Source organism: Symphodus melops (assembly GCF_947650265.1).
Source record: "Symphodus melops genome assembly, chromosome: 13".
Lineage (NCBI taxonomy): Eukaryota > Metazoa > Chordata > Actinopteri > Labriformes > Labridae > Symphodus > Symphodus melops.
In genome coordinates, this window is record NC_136703.1 from 22,934,327 (window position 1) to 22,955,977 (window position 21,651).

The 21,651-nt window shown below is 43.0% G+C and overlaps 1 protein-coding gene across 1 annotated transcript in view; it reads left to right on the top strand.

Moving 5' to 3' along the window:
- plxna2 (plexin A2) overlaps nucleotides 1-21,651 on the top strand; it is a 188,986-nt gene that overhangs the window by 136,806 nt on the left and 30,529 nt on the right. The window contains exons 14-21 of the mRNA XM_079360016.1: nucleotides 1,676-1,793; nucleotides 3,824-3,960; nucleotides 5,400-5,567; nucleotides 7,152-7,245; nucleotides 14,837-15,076; nucleotides 16,392-16,535; nucleotides 17,681-17,915; nucleotides 20,292-20,434. Of these exons, the coding sequence (XP_079216142.1) occupies nucleotides 1,676-1,793; nucleotides 3,824-3,960; nucleotides 5,400-5,567; nucleotides 7,152-7,245; nucleotides 14,837-15,076; nucleotides 16,392-16,535; nucleotides 17,681-17,915; nucleotides 20,292-20,434 (1,279 nt within the window). The remainder of the gene's footprint in view (nucleotides 1-1,675; nucleotides 1,794-3,823; nucleotides 3,961-5,399; nucleotides 5,568-7,151; nucleotides 7,246-14,836; nucleotides 15,077-16,391; nucleotides 16,536-17,680; nucleotides 17,916-20,291; nucleotides 20,435-21,651) is intronic.

The following is a 21,651-nucleotide window of genomic DNA, read 5'->3' on the forward strand; positions in this document are numbered from 1 at the left end:
TTTTTTGTTTCTCAGCAGTTTGAAAGTACATTTTTTATACTGCTTTTACTTTTCTGCAGTATTTTTAAAGTGGCCCAAATTGAGTCCTCATTAGTGAGAATCCAGTGTCTGAGGGGTTTTTTTTAGGAAAGGACTACTGACGGAGAGAGCGAGAACCTTCAATTGAATGTTCAGTTTTGAAAAATAGTTCCATGAAAGTATGCAGCTTCACAAAGGACGGGGAAGAGAAGGCCTTCAGGTGGGAATATAAGTGGGGTTTCTTTTTGACCTACTGAGAATAAAACACCAGCTCAGTCAGCGAGTAAATCCTCCTTCAGCCTCTCTCTTCCACATCGTTCATTCGACAAACTCCCACAGTCATTTGTTGTAATTCAGACGATCAGTGCCGGAGAAATAATATGTCTGCTCTGCTCCCGCCTGCCCCTGCCATCTGCCTCACAACATATAGTCCATCTCTCTTTTCACGCTGCAATTGCCTCTTGTACTTTATTACCCCCTGGCACCACCGATCAATAGACGTCCACGTTTTATTATGTCATTTGATCTAGTCACCTGGCACGGTGACACCCGATCGCGTGCTATGATAAAGCTGCATCGATCCCTCTGATGTGATTTACAATTGTCGCACCACGCTGGCACGGCAGGGCACGGTTGTTGTAGGGAAATTTACATCATGGGGTTCGAGGTTGGGTGGGTTCTAGAGGAGAGCCCCGGTCTCTCTTTGAAGAAAGTGAGTCGTGGTGGGGGGTTGAGGGTGGGGGCGCTCGGTGGTCGATGTCTGGAAGTTTCACGTAATGAAATGAGTGAGACAACAGAGGAGGATTGCATTTAGAGTGGAGCATAAATCGATATCGAGCAGAGAAGTGTTTTGATTACTTTCACCCAACTTCGCTCAAGCATTCAAACATACAGGCAAACTTCTGAGCCGAAAGTTAATTTAAAAAAGCCACTGGAAGCCCAGATCCAGCACAGCCTCCTATAACTCACCATATTGAGTGTAATGAACAAAGTAGTAACTATTAAAAAGCCATACCAAACTTTAAAAACAGTTTTCTTTGAAAGGTCTGGGGTCTCTATTGAGTGAGCTCCACCAGCGCCCCAACATGAACCCTCCACCTCCCCCTCTGCTTCCTCGTGTCACTCCTCTCAAGCCCCTCCCACCAAATGATGAATGAATTCATACATTACAAACAGCCTGAAACCTAATCGTCATTGTGATTGGCTACTTCTTGTAACCTCACCTAAATTGGTTGTTTGACTGATTTTTTTTTTCTTACCTAATACAAAGAGTTGACTTACGACACGGAGCAGATGCATTTTGTTTTTAAGGAAAAGTTCAATGACATGCAGTGATCATCATTATATATATATATATATATATATATATATATATATATATATATATATATATATATATATATATAAATAATGTCGCCCACTGTAGCTTTAAGCATTTCTTGCATGCTTCGTTCCATTATCCAATCATTGGAAAGGTCACACTGCAGCTGTTCTGACGTTAGCAGACTCTTGGTTTCTGACTGCTGCAGATGTTGATTGATGACCTGACTTGTTCATTATCAGTTGCATCAGAACTTGTCAGCACAGCTGTGGGGTATTCTGATAACTCTGTATGTCTGTCCTGTGATCTTGATATGTGTGTTTGTGTTTCCTGTAGGATCGTATGTGAGATGGATCCGGCGCTTTCCGACACTAGACCCGGGCCGGTCCAGCTGTGTGTCGGAGAATGCAGACCAGAACTCCGAGCTCGCTCCTCGCACCTCTACTCCTTTGTGGTATGTCTGCAGTAACATCACGTTGACTCAATCACCTGAATGCTCACGTGACGTAATGCTCACAGGTCAGATTTCTTCAGGGCAAACGTTTAAGCAATACAACTCTATAAAGTAAGTGGATTTGTGCTGTTCATGTGCCAAAGGCAAACAAAAAGGAAGCTGACAGTTTAATGAAGCTGCTCGGTGAATGTTTACTTGTTATTTTAGAAACACATTCTTTCATTAGCAGCAAAGTGTTTCCAACTGGTCTTTGTTCATGATCCCTGCAGCTCTCTGATTACAGCTTCTGTTTACCTTTCCTGAGACAGGATCATAAAGTCAAATTAATCAAACCACAGTGGACAACAAGCTTTGCAAATCAACAAAGTCTTTTTCCACTAGATGAGCTGCACTCAGAGTATTTTATGCCATGTTTGGTGTTGATTAGCGATCAGTCTGAACTGCTGGAATAGCAGAATGAATGCAGATTAAGAGACAAGTGAGTCCTCTTGATTTTGGAGTCGCGTGCTCTCAGTGCGCTGCTTGCAAGTCGCAGTTCCTTAAACTTCGCTGGGCTTTTTTGTCTTCAGCTGTATATGCACTGACTCCAATTAGAGCCTCTCTGTATCCAAGTGGACCAAAGCACTGTATAGTGTATTTTGGTCCATAACATCCTCCGCACTAATTAGGATGTAACTTTAGCTACTGGTGGCAAAGTTTTAAGCTTAGGCAGAGCCTGTATATGCAGAAGAAATAGTTTGTAGTTTTTCAGGGGCTGCACTGGTTCGGAAAGAACTACAAATGTATCAGTGGCTGCCCAGATTCACAGGAAGCATTAGTAATGTATTAACAGCTTTATTCCCTCAAATATAATATAATATAAAAATATCTCAGATTAATTAGAATAATTTCCCTGAAATTTTAAGTTAAAGATTTCTTTTTAAGAATAACTGAAAGCACTTTCGGGTTATGTTCAAATGGATGCTAGACTTAGCGTAAAAATGTAAAAATTTACGGTTTGGATGTTTTGGGGGGGGGGGGGGGGCTCGTAAAGAGATGCAGAATGAGACAGAATCAATGAATGAATTAAAGTACAAACAAATAGCTCAAATGAAAAATCAGCGCTCCACACTGCAGGTAAACATTATCGACACACCCTCCTCCTCACACACATATTTTTCTCCCGTCTCTGTTATTTGCCGCCTGCCCAGCCTGCAGCTAACAGATAATCTACTTTTCCCATTCTCGCTCTCTCACACCTTCACAATTAGCACTCTCTTATCAATTAACAGCAGCCGCTAATTACTGCAGTTGTTTTTTTTTTTTTATTTATTTGGGGGTTTTTTTATGAGTACCTGCTTTTGCCGGCATCCTGGAAGTCACAATTAGCTCACAGTTTAAAGTGCTGTCAGCGTGATGCTCCCACCTCGGCTACTGTACCTTTTCTCACCCTCGTCACACAGCTGCTTCTTTGGGAAATCCTCTACAAATCCTTCACAGCAGCTAGAACTGGTGAACCTCACGATTCAACACAAATCTTCTTCTTCAGTTTTCCCTGCGAGACTTTTTTTTAACTCTTATTTTATATTTGTGCGTATGTGTTTTTTCTCTGCATGATGACTGTCTGCTTGGATATTTACTCCATCTGTGTGTGTGTGTGTGTGTGTGTGTATGTGTGTGACAGCGGCCTCACTGCCTGCAGCTGTAAACACTAGTTATTTTCAGACTGTCTTTAAAAAGCTTCACTCACAACCCGAGCAAAGCACGGCGTGCAGGAGGAGGATCTCTCGGGGACTCTAAGAGCTCCTGGTTTTATCCTCTTTTCTCCAGGCGCTGAGCTCCACTACCATCAGTGTGGCAATATGAATAACTGTAATTTTCTGGGGTAGTGTGTGTGTGTGTGTGTGTGTGTAGGGGGGTGAAGGTTTGGAGAAGTGCCACAGAGATGCTGGCCTGTTTTTACCCTGAGATATAACCATCTTTTGTCTGCCTTCTTAATATCTGCTCCTCTCTCTTCTTTCATCGTCATGTTTAAATTCTCTGTTTTGCAGACTCCCACAGTCACAGGTCTGTCCCCCAGCAGGGGGCCAGAGTCTGGGGGCACCAAGGTCACCATCATAGGAGACAACCTCGGCGCCGGCAGCAGCGTCAACGTTCAGTTTGGAAACCAGACGTGCGAGTTCTTTGGGTGAGACTCTTCCTCTTGCACCCAATTATACCGTAAAAGCGCTATTAGCAGGCCATAAAGTTTAATTCGCTCAAACAGCCCGCATGATCTGGCTTTTGTTTAACACAGGCTATTCATGTGGAAAGGATTTTTATTGTGCTTTCACATTAACATTAGTGGGAAAGGGTGAGAGGTGTGGAGTGTAAATGGGAGGCAAAGTTCTGGATTTTATAGTCCACAGAGTCCACTAGAGTTTCATGTGGATTAGAGGTCCTCACAGGTTACCAAAACCCTTATTATATACAGTATAGATAACATCAGTGCTCTTTGACGATGTGTTTCCTTAACTTTTCTGAGCTGCTACATACATCACTGTCACGAAACCTTAGATAAGAGGCACGCTGTGAGGGAACGAGAAAAAAAAAAAACAAGAGCTCCTATTCCCAAGATGATGCATATTATTCCCATTAAACAAGCCGCTATCTTTCAAGGCTTTCTTGTTTTTTTTTTTCCTCTCTTGATATTACGAAAAAAATCCCTCAGGGGAAAACTCTCTTTCCCTCGCTGTCAGAAACTTATGTAAATCTTAATACGGTTTTGATGACCTCGTGCATCAAACCCCTGAAAGGAAGGCTTTCAGAAAGAATTCTGCACCTATGGATCTTTCATCGTCTTCATCCACCCTCCTTCTATTGCTATCGTTCTAGCTATTTGTTCATCGCTCATCCCTCTCCCTTTTCCTCTTTGTCTCTCGCACTTTACCTCCATCTCCTTCACTTGTTAGTTTCTCCCACACGTCCTCCCTCTGCTTCTCCCTCCTGGAGGCATCGAAGCCCTGCTGCAGCGGTTCGACTGTAATGTTGTAAAGGTTGAGGAGTCAAGCCAGCTTTAATGAGATATGGGGCTAATTACTGGTTCTGCTGTGTTTCTGGGATGAGGAAGGGGAGGAGGACAGGGGGTTGTTCTACTACAAGCTCCTCTGTGCTGATAAATTGGGACAAATTCAGAGGGTGAGCAGGTACAACATGGAGAGGGAGGGGAAACTCAAAAAGACATCTGACAGTGCTTAAATGACTGTTTGTGTGGATGGACTTTTATGTGTATTAGGTCATTTGCACCTAATCCCACAAACAGTTTCCCCCCCATGTTTAATTGTTTGCATTACAAATATCTTCCATGCAGTAATTAGGGCTCTTATTATGACAGGACGAGCTGCTCCTTCCTGTTTTTATTTAGAAAATTACAGAACACGGCTTGCAGTACAAACATTAATTTGCTGTAGGTACTTTTTTTTTTTTTTTTTGGCTCATATCAGCTAAAGCAATATGTTCATAAAAATGCAGCAGACACATGAATTATACATGAAGGGCATTTTTCAATGGACTTTTCTGAAAGTGGAGATTCTTTCTGCACACATTTATGGATTACATCATTACATTCCTTTCATGCTTTGCTTCTAGGCGGACCATGTCAGAGATTGTGTGCTACTCCGCCCCCTCCCTGTCGGGAGTCGGCCCAGTGCAGATCAGTGTGAGTGTGGATCACGCCCAAATCAAGGAGAGCCTCACCTTCGAGTACATCGACGATCCCACCGTGCAGCGGATTGAACCTGACTGGAGCATTGCAAGGTGAAGTTGTAACCACTGACTGTTGTAAAGAGGTGACCATAGCCAATTGGCTCAGAGGTGAAGTCAATGTACTGTGTTTGTTCTTAAGGCATGTAGTGGCGGACTGTCATGGTGGCCTGTCAACCAGGATAGAGAGTTCATTCTTTTCAGACTCAGGGAACATCAACATGATGTTTTGAGTTAATTGTAGCCATCAACAACAAGTTCAATAAGAGAACATTTAGGTGTTGCAATTTATGAAAGACAAGTCTCTCTATTGTCCAAATATTATAACTTCTGATTTGGCAAAGTCCAAAAACCAATGATCAATGTCGCAGTGGCTACAGCTAATTTCTTTTTGTAGCCTTTGGTCAAAACACTGACCATGTGACAGTGACCAATCAACTCTGAGTTTCTGACACCCACTATAAGCAGACCAAGCCAGCGACAGTAAGCAGACACAAGTCAATATTGCACTTTCAATTATAGTTGGGTTCTCCTCCAATTAGTCTGGATCTGATAGAAGAGCTTCCGCTCACAGATCGGGAGCTGTTAAGACTGAGATTCTCCCATTGGAGTCGATGTTGATCCATCTGTTGGGTGTCTTTGGCAGATAGTAGCCCACACAGGATGCTCGACCAGTTAAAGGAAGAGATAATGAAGATGAAGCAGAGGATTCGTAGAATAATGTGCAATCAGAGGTGTGAGTCCACAGCAGATGGCTGGAGCTCAAAGGCGAGCGTGAAGGACACTACAGCCAAAGTGTGATGACACACCTTTATTTTACGTGAATGGATGGTTGGATAAAAGGATGGACGGAGAGCGTTTCATAGAGAGCTGTTTTGATGGCTGGATGGAGAGATGTGTCCCGAGACAGAAAGCTAGATGGACTGTTAACGTGGTAAAGAGGTAGGGTGGATGAGTTAATGGATGGATGGATGGGTGGATGATAGATTGATGGATGATAAATTGATGGATAAAAAATAAATGTTTAGATTATTGAACAAGCCTATAGACAGTACAAAGCCTGTCCATGGAAACTGACTATCCACATTGTAAGTCTAATAGCACGGATCCCTCCCACATTTATAATTTGAACATCTCCCGCCTGCCATCTTTATTCAGCACGCCTCTCTGACGGGCGCCACAACAAAGACAACAGACATCGTCAACAAGCCAAACAGCTGCAGGGAGAGCCTCACATCCAGCAGTCTCCCTCTTGCTTTGTTTGTTTGAGCTGCTGTCTTATGAAGTCTGGGACCACCGCTGCGTTCTTATATTCTCCAGCTACCTCAGTATTTTCAAGCCCAAATATGCACCATTTGGATGCATCGGTTAAGAAAGCTTCTCTAATCATCCTCCACTCTAATGACTATCATCTCACCAAAGAAACTGAGAATGAAAGTCGGTTTGAAGCACTTATTTTTGGTACATAGGGGTTAGAAAGTTGACTCTAGACGTACCTTTGATCTTCTTTGTTTCTTCCTTTATCCCTTCTCTTTGTCTTTATTCTTTCTTCTGGTGTATAATAAGGAAAGATGAAAAGAGGAATTAGACATTTAAAAATGAACCAGAATAACTCATGTCATGTTCTGTGTTCCACAGTGGCCACACCCCCTTGATGGTGACAGGAACCAATCTGGATGTTGTCCAGGAGCCGAGGATCCGAGTTAAATACGCCGGCCGAGAGTCCGTCAACGTAAGAACATCTGTTATTGTCTTAGAGCCAGTTCAGCATGCTAACTCAAAAAAAAAATACTGCTATACAACTAAGCCAAGTCACGTTTATCTTGGGTGTAAAAAGACAAAAGTACCATCTCTCCTAACAGCCCCTCTTGCTTTCTGCGCTCCCCTAACTTCCGCTTGAACCCAGCCGTCTCAAGCACTCCGACCAGCATCTGATTAATGCAACTGGCAGTGAGAGTGCTCTGCATGCAGTATTTAATTAAGATTTATGCTCAATTTTCTTCGGGCAAAATCTCAGCTCATCAACCCATGGCCCTGACTCACGAGCCAAATATAACAACAATTTTAACTACATTTTAAGTAAGGTTTTCAAGCTTTATAAAGGTACTTTCTTCAGTAATGGAGTGAGTTAAAGGAAAGCAAAGACTGTGGGAAGGGAGTGTGTGTCGATGGGAGGAGTGTCTGAGGTGTGCATGATTGGAGCCAAGGAGGCTCCTAATGGCTTTCAATGGAAGATTAACTGTGGTCAGAAGTCTTTGGTCAGCATAAAGAGCCCTTGTATAATCAAAGTTCTGGCTGCAGGAAATCGTTACAAATTGCATTTGAGCCCCTGTCCCGGGGCTCCTTGTTTAATTAAGAGGATGAGATTTTCCTCCCCGTGGTCTGAGGGAAGGTTGGGAGGGCAGATGAATGGACTAAAGGGGGAACAATGGAATAGAAAGAGGGGAAGGAGAACAGACTATGTAAAAGACTGGAGCTCTGTGAATACATTGTAAGAACACAACCTGACATAAAGCGCTCTGATTTAGAAATCAGTACAAAAAAATGATTGTGATTAAACACAGTTGAGGCTGTGATAAACACAATGAATTAATTTTTAAATAGTAAAATGTTTGCATTCTTAAATTCAAAGGAAGCTACGAGCAGCCTGCGGCTTCACAGCTCAAATAGTTCTACAATTCTACAATTCACTTAGCAGATGCTTTTATCCGATGTGACGTGCACCAGAGAAACATTGACATGAGGCTTACACCTGTTCACTGTAGCTAAGATCAGTCGATCTCCTGCCTTTTTTATACTGTATCACAGGACTACAGGTCCAGATGCACACACACAAGAACGCCAGCTCTCATTTGTATATTTTTTAAGCAGATTTGTCCCCACATGCCTCCTCCTCCTCCTCCTCCAACTCTTCATCCCTCACATTAGCAGGCTAAAATTGGCCTTAAGTGTCTGACTTGCTTAGCGAATGTTCCCAAACTAAAAACTCCTAACTCTGCCCTGGGCAGTGTTTCCTCCTGTAAGGACGACGCTCGCTTAAAAGACCTTTGTGAGTTTTGAAAGCCGGGTAATTACAAGTAAAAGACAAATCTGTGCTGTTTTGTGTTAAGAGAAGAAGACGCTTGATGAGCGTGAGACTCCTGGAGACCTGCAGGGATGGGATTTGAATCATGCGTGTGGGTGCTGCGCTGTCTGATTTGTCGTTTTGCCGAAGCTTTGAAAAAGACTTGTTCATCGCTGCCTCACTTCGTCTCTTCCAGTTCCCCCACCTGACAATAGAGGCCTGTGTCACTGCCTTGATTGGCCCCAAAGCCACACAGAATGAATTTCTATTAAATGCTAAGGTTACAATTACCCAGCCTCCATCACATATCCCCCTCCCCTCCCCCTTTTTTTTGTCAGTGGAAGAAGTGCAAATAGCAGAGCAGCCTATAGCAATAAGAGCTGCTGTCTGTCAGGCAGCTTTCAAATGATCACCTGTCTCCCGCTAAATTGCTTCTCTTCTTTGGCTCCCTTGTGTCACCTGCACACGTTCACAAAGGATCCGGCAGTGGGGGGGAAAAAAGACAATTTTCTTTGTGAAATGCTCTGTATCTGTCACCAGATTCACAGCTGAAACATTTATCATAATCTTGATTAAAGCTCAAAAGGCTTTTTTTTCCTTCTTCTTCCCCAGAACATTTCTCTGTCCCAGAAAGATTTCCTCGGCCGTATCTGACGCATTTCAGTGGCCCTTTCAGAGTGTCAGTGTTTGAGGCTCTGCACATAAACTGCTGCTGATCATAGAAAGTGTTCAACATTGGAGTGCCAGCCGGGCCTCTATCATGTCAGGGCCAATCAGGCTGATTGTCTGCTACACTGAGTGATCGAGGCACAGATCATTACTACAATCAATGTTAGTGGACACTCTGAACACACAATTTACATGCATCACCGTGGCTTCTTGGGTGTCTGGCGTCTAGAGGGCTGTCACTTTTCCTCTTTAACGTCTGCTGTGTTGCTCTCTTATTGACGTGTCGGTGTCACTGTCATTTATCCAGAAGAAAAGCAAAATGGGCTCCATTTTAAAACTCCTTGATGAAAAAAAAACAACTAAAAACACACAGTGTTCAATGCGTAACGAATGATTCATAGCAGGGCAGTTGGAGAGCGTTCAGGGGAGGATTGCAGATTTTTCACTGTCATTGCTAACTGTATCCAAAAACACCTTTCTCTGCCGGTCTTGTGCAACTTGCTTGCAATTTGAAGAATTTTGTGGAATATGGTTATGATGAAAACCAGAGCATACAGATCATATGCATATGTATTTTTTTAAGCTTTACTAAAGCTAAGAAGAGAATCCACAAGTCCAACAGAAAGGTTTTCACATCAAGTGGAAACCTCCAGTCTTGAGAAATGAAGCCAATGTGGTACTGCAAAAAAAAAAAAAGATAGTATTGAAGGTGTTCGATATAAACCTAAAGGTTCACATACACACCCGCTCTTCTCCTGTTACTGGAGTGATTCAAAGTCAGGCACAGATAGCATATTTCTAATATGGCGACCGCGCTCGCTTGGCTTCATAATGCGTCTTTAGAAACCAATGAGGTGACGTCACTGAGACTCCGTCCATGTTTTCTACTCTTTATGATTCTTACACATCTAAAAACATGTGAACATTCGTTTGGATACTTCAGTATGTAAAGTACGAATGGAGAAGTTTGACTGGCTTTGAGATAAAACAAGACAGTATTTACAGGTCAGCATTTGAATCCAAACCGTCGACTCATCGGGAGATAGAGAGTGTGACACAGACAGACTGTGACCTTCCCCCTTTAAGTTTTGCAATTGGACAAAATGTACTGTGTCAAATTACCTACAAAACCCCAAAGAGGGACATTTCTTCCCAATGTGCAAACCGTTCACAGGCAGACTGAGTGCATGTGGACGGGCAGGTAAGTCATCACATTGTTTGGTAGAGTAGAAATAAAATCATTAAACATGCTTATTAGGGGCCTAAAGCTGCAACACAAACCAGATATTTTCCTATTATTTGTTTTTAAATGCAACGTTTGATTGCTGTCAGAATGGGAAAAACAAATCTGGGAAATAATGCTTCTAATATTCACACCTTTATCTTAACCCACTAAAGAAGAGCTTATGATCAAAGGTATTATTCATACTGTCCTCCAGCATACATCTTATTAACTACAAACTCTGTATTTGCACTAGTGAAACACCAGACAGATACTTTTGACAATTGAGAGTTAAAGTTTGAATCAGTGGCAGATTTATCAGCTAGCTGGAACAGTAGGCGGACAAGAAAACAGACCCGGTGTAGGAGTAACAAAGTGCAGGAGCAGAGGAACTGCCAGTGACGGGCTATGGAATCATAGCCTCCGTGTGATCTTTGACACCGTGACCCCTTTCGCATTTCTCCTACGCAGCTCACCGCAGCTAGTCCACCTTCTCACTTCTTCCTCTCTCAGTCCGTGTCTCTCACCACCTCTTCGGCCAGAGACCTTTGGCCGGCTGAGTGGGCTGTAGCACCACAGTACATCACGGTAATGTATTCAGCCAGAGGGGTCGGAGCGTTAGTGCCTTAAAACACGGCGGCTCTGTCTAACACAAGAGAAAGAAGACAGATGAGGCCAAGATTCCAATTATTTTCTCTATCTGTTGACCTCGATTCACTTTATCAATGCTGAATAACGTGGAGCTTCGTTTCCTCACATGGCCTCCAGGAATAGGTGCACTGCTTTATACTCTCACTTATTGAAAGTAGGCTGTGTTGAATGTAGTGTTTTTTGTAATGTTCAATATATTGCCAACTTGTATTTTGGAATCGGGACGGTGCCATATCAGCTTGGCTTTCAATAGCATACTGTCAAGTTCGAAAATCTTCTTTAGAAATCAAAATCCCAACAAATCTTTTAGATGTTTGAAAATAAAATTAAGTTTCAATGAAAAGGGGGAAGTCACGAAAATGTCTATTTATAATGTATTGCCCCAACCAAATACTCACATTTTTTCTTTTTCAAATCCCAAAATGCCCCATTTCCCCTCACTCATCACTTCAGATTTACTCACGTCACACTCAGCCCTAACAAAAAAAACAACAAAAAAAAAACAGTGCAAAGTTAGTGCAGCAGTTTTCTATCCTGACAGGACTCAGCGATGGAAAGGATTTATTTAAGGATAAAAAAAGAGAGAGTAAGAGGAGATAAAGTGAGGACAGTGTTATAAAAAAAACAACAAAAAAAACCCCCTCACAGTATCCATCTCCAGCAGAGCAGATGGTCGTCAGAGCCGTCGTTGACTTGCAAATGTTCCAACGTGACAGTCACGAGGACGCTACCGGAGCATCTGGGCCAGTCTATATGACATGTCGCTCTGCCAACAGTGAGAAAGCAGACTGTGTCAAACTTAGCTTGAACTCTTTTCTACATTAAGCCCTTCCATTTGCACACAGCACTGAGGAAAAACATACTGTTTATTTATTTAGATGCACATTAGCAAAGCCACAACAACTTCTCTTCCTGTATGCTCGTGTATATGCAGCATGGGAAACAGTCACTCATTCATTAACCATCGAGCACTGACACAGTGTTATACCGTGAACAACAATGTTACCACACATTGTTTTGTGAATGTATGGTTTAATAACCATGTGTTGAATTTGATGGAACAAAGCATTTTAAGTTGTGTTCAGTGCTGCTGGCTTACACGGCGAAGTGCCGCCCATGCATTCACACAACCTAAACTTGTTGAAAGTGCGTCAGGAGGCCTTTCTGGCAGCGCTATCTATTTTTTAAAAGGCTTATCTTCTCGCTCTCTTGTTATGCTTCTGTGTCTTGTTAAGTGGGAATTCTAAAGAAAAAATGTCACACAAGAGCAGAGCAAATTGCTACAGAGCACTCAGGCCGAGTATAGTACGTGTGCTGCGTTGTTGTTTTTTATCTGTTTTTGGCTCTGATGTATTGAGATGGTTGTCGACTTGTTGACTTAAAAAGTCATACTGAGCCTTAAACTGCAGATAATCAGATGTTTCCTATTTGGTCAAAAGTCAAAGTTCAAAAAGTATAAAAACCGTCTCTTTAAGCAAATCTGAGAGTTTTCAGCTTCTCCTCATCAATACAAACAGTGTGGTATTTTATAGCTTTACAAAATGACCTTTGGCACATTTAGTGGGCGGCGGTGGCTCAGCCAGTCAGAGTCGTCGTCTCGAGCAGAAGTTCCTGCAGCCACACGTTCAACGTGTGCTTGGGCAAGACACTGAACGCAACGTTTAAGATTTTCTTCTGATGGTGTCTTTACACCATCTGCCATCAGTGTGTGAATGTGTCAGTGTGACCTGCGGTGTAAAAGTGCTTTGAGTAGTCAAAAGAGAAGAAAAGCGTTATAGAGACTCAGGTCTTTTTACCATTTATCAAAAAGATGGCTCATTTTCTTTACCTTTTTTTTTTTTCATCACATCTTCTTATGATTTCGATTTTTCAAAGTAGTGTGAACTTTTCTTTTCGCAGCTTTAGATTACACATCTCCCTCTGGTGGCTTTGCTGTAGTTCACTTTCTTCCAGTGTGAAGTAATTGGCAGCTCGCTAAACAGCTTCCCCGACACTGAATAACAGTAATGATTAACAGATTAATGCTTGATTAAATTAATCCTTACTTGTAGCCTGAAGTCACACACACATTACACTAAACAAAGCAGAGTTGTTTTTTCCACATTTTGTTCCACAAAGTTGAAACACAGACAAACACTCTCTTGTGTCTAAGGAGACCAGTCTCTCTTTCCACCTCTGTAGTCGCACTCCTGCATCTCACAGTGCTCTGTGCTTCAGCCTGCACACATTGAGTTTGCATCGATCTCCCCGTCTCGCTCCTGAGCAGCAGACAACAGGTAGGAGGCGTGGTAGTGGCGAGCGTTCACCAGCTTTGATGATATTTACTTCTAATTAGGTTTCCTCCCTTGAGAGAGACAGATAGAGAGAAAGAGGGAGAGACAGAGAGAGAGAGAGAGAGAGAGCTGAGAGGGAGAGAAAGAAGATAAAACCCTTCTGAGCCGAGCGCTGTGCAGCAATCAATCCTCGCTCTCCGTCCCTTTAGAACTGAGCCGGTGAGGACTGATGGAAGACAGGTCTCTCATAGGGGGGAAAAAGTGGAGCGAGAAGTAATAAAGGAGTCATAGCTCAACCTCCACCTAAGGAGACAGAGGAGCAGTGCCTCCATCCTTTGTTGTTGTCCTCTGGGGGGTTCAGTAAAGCTGTAGCAGAAGTTTATTTTTGCTTTTTTATGGAGGATTCCTCTCCTCTCCAATAAAGACGGATTTAATGAGATGATGTGAATGCTTTTTCTCAGAGAAGGATGATTTTATATACCAGTTGTTAAGCTGCTGATCTCCCTGCAGGGTTTATGTTTATACCGAAATGTTTTAGGAAGGATCACACTTAAGGTAACAACAAACAGATGGCTTTTAAAGTGATCAACTTGAAACTTTGTGGTTTGTTTGTGTGGTTTTTTTAAAAAATATTTTTGGAGCCGAAGTAAAAGAATCCATAGTGTGCGCAGAGTATTTCCTGGATAACTTAAAGCTCCTGTGAGGAGATTTTAGCCTGTTATGAAACAGACTGACACTAACACTGATGTTTCTTTATGAGCTGCAAAAGCAAACATGAACATCAGCAACGAGATCGATTACTTCTATACTGTTTTTATTCATGTTGGAAAGCACTGCCGCAGGGTAGGTGTCAGTCTAAGCGATACACAGCTTGCTGCATAAACGGACCTGTGTTATATTTCCTACAGATTTAAAGTGAGAATTTTGTTTGATTGCTAAAAGAAAGCAGGCTCTACAGCGGGCACCAAAATCAACACATACTGAAAGTTTCAACAAAGGAGCTTTAATCCCAATTCATGTCAAAAGCTGCAACATACAATTTCTTTAATCCGTCAGGCTTTGGTGGTTTGACTTTTGTTTTTGTTTGTTTGTTTGTGAGCATTTATTATTACAACTTTGTAACTTTTAAAGATGGAAGGATTTTGTGATTTATTGTAAAAAAAAATATATATATATCTGGATCAAATTTGTTCCCGCCCTTTTTAATGTATTTATTTTCCTTTTCTGTGTAATTCCTCAACATATTTATGTTTCAAAACTAACTTCTACATTCTTTTTGAATGGGAGACAGTGTTAATGCTGGCTGAAATAAACGTCTACTACTTTTATAAATCTTGTCTTATTTCAGGATGCTCTAAAATCAAAACAGTTAGTCTCCAATAACATCGTAAAAAGTAGGATTTCTCTGTAACCGTTGTACTTCCTGTCGTTGTTCTCTCCTCAGGTGTGCAAAGTGTTGAACACCACCACGATGAGCTGCTTCGCCCCCTCCCTCATGACAGAGTATCATCCCGCGTTGGACACGGTGAAACACGCAGACGAGTTCGGATTCATCTTCAACAACGTGCAGGCGCTGCTGGTCTACAACAACACCAACCTCCTCTACTACCCAAACCCTTACTTCGAGCCGCTCAGCACCTCCGGCGTCCTCGAGCAGAAACCGGGCTCGCCCATCATTCTCAAGGTAAGAAACATACAGATTAGCATACGTTTTAAATGTGCACAACATTAAGTGATGCATACCTTCACAGAAGATTTATTAATGTGTCCTTCAACAGGACACAGACTCCTCCTTCCAGGCTTCCTATTCAGCATTAAGAATAGGCAAAAGTATGGAAAATGATTGAAGTCATTTACAGCAGGCTGTTACCTGCTCTGATTGATTGAAGTAAAAAAGCAGAATTTTCTTATAAATGTGAGTTTTTCACTGAATTTGGAACCAACTGCCAGCTTCAGCAAAATGACAATCGCTGTCAAAGAGGGCTCAGTTGTTAAGACCGCCACTAAGCTCTTTAACAAATGAGGTTCAGCAAACCTTCATCTGTCTCAAAGTGAAAATGAATAGATACAAAGACATTGTGTTCATGCCTTTATTTCAGAGGACAGTGGGGAGAGTTTCAAATCGGGGACAGAAAGAGATTAGGGAATGACTTGAAGGAAAGGAGCTACATGCCAGCCTTGAACCCAGCTCGCCCTCCTCCAGGCCCCTATAATGGCGTATTTAAACAGATGGATTCCACAATCTTGATTTTACATTGCATCACTCTTAATCTACATCGACATGTTTGGACTCGGATGTCAAACAAAAGGTTCCTCAAAGTTCAGTTATTGATTCTGGAAATGTTCTGAAACAAAAAAATGTGATGGAACCAAACTAGCTGACAACCATTTTCTACTTTCTTAAGAAATCCAAATGAGCTCAATATACACCAAAACATGAAAAGGAACTGATATGATCGAAGCATTTTATTCACTAAGTAGTATGTGCAAAATAACAAAGTGCATTATTGTGAGACAGAAAAAAAGAATCTAGCAATACCTCCAGAAAACTTTCATTTACTTCATGAGTTTACACTTTTTACGACAGACCGAGTTTGAATGTTTTCCTTCGAGTGTTCTGAGCTGTAGAAACAATTTATGGGATTTTCTTTCACACATTTTTGAAGTCTTCTAAGCCTTTATCGAGGAATATATTTCATCTCTTTATCCTGCTTGCCAGCTGTTCCCTCTCTCTCTGTCCATCTCTCTCCATATCTCTCTCTCTCCCTCTCCCTCTCTCTCTCTCTGAAGTGCATCACCTTGTTTGATCTCAGTATGTCGCCACATTCAGCCGCAGCTGTGTCCAAACCTGCGGATCTAATTTACAGTGTATGGAGGGGACATACTGGCTCCGCGGGTTTTGTAAAAAATGTCTGATCCTCATTGAGCCATGTGTCGGTGTGTTCGAGTTCTTCCTCCTAATTTTGCCCCCCCCTCTGTGCGTCTCCATGTGCCCACAGGGCAGAAACCTGGTTCCCCCGGCGTCAGGAGGGGTGAAGCTTAACTACACGGTGCTGATTGGAGAGACCCCCTGCTCTGTCACTGTGTCCGAGAGCCAGCTGCTGTGTGAGCCCCCCAACCTCACCGGACAATACAAAGTCATGGTCAGTATGTGGTTTTGCATTCATCCTCTCTAACTTTGTCTCGCTGTCTGTCCCTTTATCTGCGATTTCTTCTTCAAAATATTCGGCCCCGACGCTCCATTATGCGTCTCTCATCACGGTTCATTCAGTTGAAGAAAAAAGGTGAAAGGGAGAACAGTGTGAATGTGCTCTAGCTGTCAAAAGGTCCTGCCAGAATCTGAAGCAATTATTTTTAGTTGCTCGCTCGCTTATTGAGTGCAAGACCCGGACTCTTTCTCTCTTAATGTCAGTGTGCAGGTGGCTGCATGTCTTTGCTCTCAGAATCAATTTCATTGGACAATATTTACCTATGTTTTGGTTTGGCTCATGCAATGCTGTGCATCAATTACCGTGTGATATGGAGCCCAGGGACCAGAAGACCAGGGATTGGATTATGTTGAAACATTAGGAGCTGTCTCCGTGAAGGTTGTAGCTTGAAACTGGAGTTTGGGTATTTTTAAACCTTGGCCCTGTTTTTACTGATTTGGGGTCTTAGTGACTCATTCAACTAAAAAGCTCTGATTGTATTTCAAAGCATCCAACAATATCCCCTGATGACATAAACTTCTTTGTTCTGGAGAATGACTTTTTTAAAAATGAAACAGTCGTCATTGCTCTATTCACAGACACAAGATTCAATTCACACACAAAAAAAACAGAGCTTCACACTACAAGCTCAATATGAGTCAAATTTTTAGTCTCGTTGTGTGTTAACTTTTCAGTGTTGGATCAGGATCCAACCATTTAGCACAAACAAGCATGCCAATCAAGGCTGCTGTAGACAATTGACTCTGATGTTTACAAAGTAAAATTAGCTTCTTTTTTTTGTGGATCTGAAGGGAGCTAACGAGCAGCTGTTTCTGCTTAAAAACAAAAGATTCACCTTAAAAAAAATGTTTGTAATAATGTCAGTAAAATAATCACAGCCACTCGCTGCTTAAATTTCATTTCATTTCCATTTCAGTGAATGAAATTTGAGCACATTGGATTAGGGATTTTGTTACAGCCGATATGGCATATGACTGAGAGGGCCATTGTTTACAAACTACGGGCAGTCCTCTGAAAGGATTTTTAAAAGTACACCTGTTTAAGATGTCTCTTGATTACATGCGTTTGTCTCTGCACAGGTCCAGGTAGGCGGTCTCCACGTCTCTCCCGGTGCGGTCCACATCATGTCCGACAGCCTGCTCACCCTGCCGGCCATCGTGAGCATCGCCGCCGGCGGTGGCCTCCTCCTCATCATCGTCATCCTCGTCCTCATCGCCTACAAGCGAAAGTCGCGTGAAAACGACCTCACCTTGAAGCGCTTGCAGATGCAAATGGACAACCTGGAGTCCCGCGTCGCCCTGGAGTGCAAAGAAGGTGAGATTGGCGTAGTCAGCAGACAGACAGAGAGAGAGAGCAGCACTTTGTAGCAGCTTCACTCAGAAGTCAGGTTTTAGAGTGAGTATGATTATGGCTCTGCTTTTTGATCTTGGCATTTACAGAGACATTTTAGAGGCTGCTCCACTACTTATGCAGCTGAATAGGGTGGTGAATGCATTTTACTTGTGCAGACTATAATCACATAACAAGCACAAATGTGTATTTGAGCATACATAGTATAGTAAGGAACTTCCTGGTGGTCTGTGTGTTAAATAATGCAGAGAAAATGTCTCTTAATCTGGGTCAGTGAGTCATCCTGGTTGTACATCGCAGCACATAGATTAAGTCAGTTAACCCGGCTCGTGACCCGTCTCGTTCGTCCTTCCATTTCTTCGCTTCTTGCTAGTTTGCATTCTGCACACAAACAGCGACATGAATACAGAGTTTCTCATTAGAGTAACCCCAACCTCCTCGCAGCAAGACACACATTATGCTGATTACAGTTTATTCTGGTCTTAACTGAAGAGGTAAATGCTACGTTTGTCTTTTTATTGCAACTTTTGTCTGGTGTGTGTAGAGATGTTGCGATGAATTTTTTTTTCACTCCCACTACTGTATCCAGCTCTATAAACTAACCATCCAGATTCCAATCAATGATATTTAGATATTTTATTCAACAGCTTTAGACGGGTATAAAACCTCTGTACACCCTTCTAATATGAAGCCTGGGAAACTCTAAATATACTATAGGTCATATATTATGCAAAATGTACATGACCTTGTTTTTCAAACACTAACATGTGTCCCAAGTCTGTCTACAAACCCCCAAATATTGATCTGTCAAGATTTTTGCTTCATGACATCACAAAGGGCAGTAGCCCCTCCCCCAGGTGGATGACACTCCCACAGCGTAGATGTCTGTTCTGCCCTTCCAGAGAGGGATGTGGTCTGGAACAGCTTACTGTACATTGCAGGCTAAAGACAGAGAAGCAGTCTGTTCTGAGCGGGGCGGAAACCGACATGATTTATCAGAATGATCAAACACAGGATTGTGGGTTGAAAAGGAAAATATGTGACCTTTAATTTCAAAAGTTCGAGTCTCCAGTGTAAATCATAAATCATTGTTGCATTAGGCTGAGCACTACTCAGTGTCTGAGAAGACTGTATTTCTCATCATCACATCTCTCGCTGTGTGCTTGTGTGTTCGAAAAGCAAATAAGTGAACGATAAATGCTTTGTCTGAGTTGTCGGTGTCCCTGCAACAGAAGCAACCCCCCCCCCCCCCCCCCCCCATCTGCTTTCAAAACACTCTCCTCCCTGGTGGCTCAGGGTTAAGTGAGGGCGCTGTAGTTCATCTGATCTCTGACCTTCTCCCCATTGGGACGGCCAAAGATAACCTCTGGCTGACCTCTTGCTACCGCTCCAAACAACAAGTCTCTGTCGCAACACTGCGTTTTAAATGGATACTTTTAAATAAAGACTGCTAGTTGGCCCCTGATGTCATCACCAGGACAATCAGTGAGTAGATTTATGCTTGACAGCGTCCGAAGACAGGACATGATGTATCCCCTTTAGACACCCCTGATTGTCTTTCCCAGCAGTGAAAAGAAACTTCCAGAATTGGTGAATGACAGACAGACAGATTTAAAGCAGGCAAACAGGGGGAGTCAGTCATACACAGACAGCCCTGGGATAGGGGGAGATTAATGTTTTAACCATTAGCAGTGGCCAGGAGTGTCCTGCCCTGAAGGGGGGATTAGGACGGGTACCCGAGTTTCTCCTTATAAGAAAATCCACTCCATGTGCGCCTGTGAGCCCCGCGTGTTGGTGTATAAAACCCATGAGTCGCAAAGGAGGGCCAGGATGTGAGGGGCTAAGACTGCTGGAGTTCTAAGGAGGCTGTTGTGGGACTGCTGCTGCTCCTGTGATAGGCTGCAGAGGAGGGGGGGGAGCCTCCCCTGAGGGCGGCAAGGAGAGCAACTGAGCCGCTGGCTCCGAACAGGAGTCAGTCAGGATGGAGCCAATTAACTAGTGCTCACCTGCAGCCTCACACTGAGATGACATGCACTCTTTGGGGCCACATACAGCCAATTTACTGGCTGGTAGATAAAATGGGTGAGATGTGTGTGTGTGTGTGTGTGAGAGAGAGAGAGAGAGAGAGATTCTTTTTAAAGAAATGTATGGGAAATATTGAGTTTTTCCTGACATGAAGACTATCTCGGGCTTTAACTGTCAGCTTCATCTTAGCTCCAGTAAACACCACGGAGATGAGAAGGATTCACGTATTTGGTCCCTCGGGCATTCCGCAGTTATTCCGATGCTGCATGTCTCAAGTATTCGCTTTAACTTGTCTCTCTTTCTTTTTTTCCACAGCTTTTGCCGAGCTGCAGACAGACATCAATGAGCTTACCAGCGACCTGGACAGAGCCGGTATCCCCCATCTGGACTACAGGACGTACGCCATGAGGGTCCTTTTCCCTGGCATCGAGGATCATCCTGTCCTCAGAGAGCTGGAGGTAACGCGAGAGATGTCTGAGACGTATAAGCAGCAAATGCATAAAGAGAGGGCGAGAAAAAGTCAAACTGAGGTGAAACAGAGAGCGAGGGAGAGAGTGGTAGACTGTCTGCCCTCACCACTCTCCCTGCAGGGTAACCTCCATAAAGCAGCAAGTGCTAGAGGGGGAAAGGAGCATGTGCCACTTATCCTCTCTACCCTCTGGTCTTACACACACACATAAAGCCAATCATGCTGAGCAGCATGCATACAAGTATGTAGCCGCACATGCAAACTCCCTCATGGAAAACTGGGTCCCAGCACATGGCTATTTCACCCACCAGTGGCTGCAGTATGAGAGGTAATGAACTGAGTAATTCCCAATCCTAAGGCAGGATTGTGGGTTCCTCCATTGGGGGGAAAAACTGTCTGGTAAACACTTCTTGCACCGCGTTCTGCGGGTCCAGAGCGCTGCTTCGACTTTTCAGTTGCTGTTCAATGTAGAAGCAGTGTAATGATGGTATTTCAGATCAGACCAAACTTGTTACTGAAGAGCAGGAGACAAAGCATTTAACCCTTAACCCTTTATAGGGCGGGTGACTATTTTTGGTAATTTCCACAAACATTACATAAGGCCAGCCTTCTGCACCTCAGTAAGGTCGAGAAGCATGTGATCCTCACTCAGCCAATCAGAAGAGGTCACCCTCCGTCACTGATCCTGCTATTCTGGCATTTGAACCAAATATAGGAACTTTGTCAACTTTGTTTATTACACTTACAAGTTTTGAAAAACCTTATAACAGAAATAAAGTTTCATTATGTCCCTGAATAACACTGAGGTTGATTTTTTTAATTTCATGAGTGCCCTGTAAAGGGTTAAACCCACCTGTCCCTATTGATCAAAACAGAAACTTTGACTGGACTTGGTTGCCTCTACCGTACCATTAACCATTCAGTGTTTTTGTACCAGAACTACTGTGTAGATCTGAAATTACAAGTTCAAAACCCAAAGTCCCCAGGTTCCCAGTTTGTCAAGGGCTTTGGAGGCATTGGGGGTATCTTGCGGTACAGGGTGGACTTCCAGGGCATGGAGTAGCAACGAGAGGATGATGAGTTCTTTGATTTGGATGACTACTAGGTAGTCGGGGACTGATACTGGGAGAAAAAAAAGCAAAGGAATGAATGAAGAAATGAGGAAAGCCTAAACCCTAAAAAACTAACCGACCAAAGCAGGGGTAG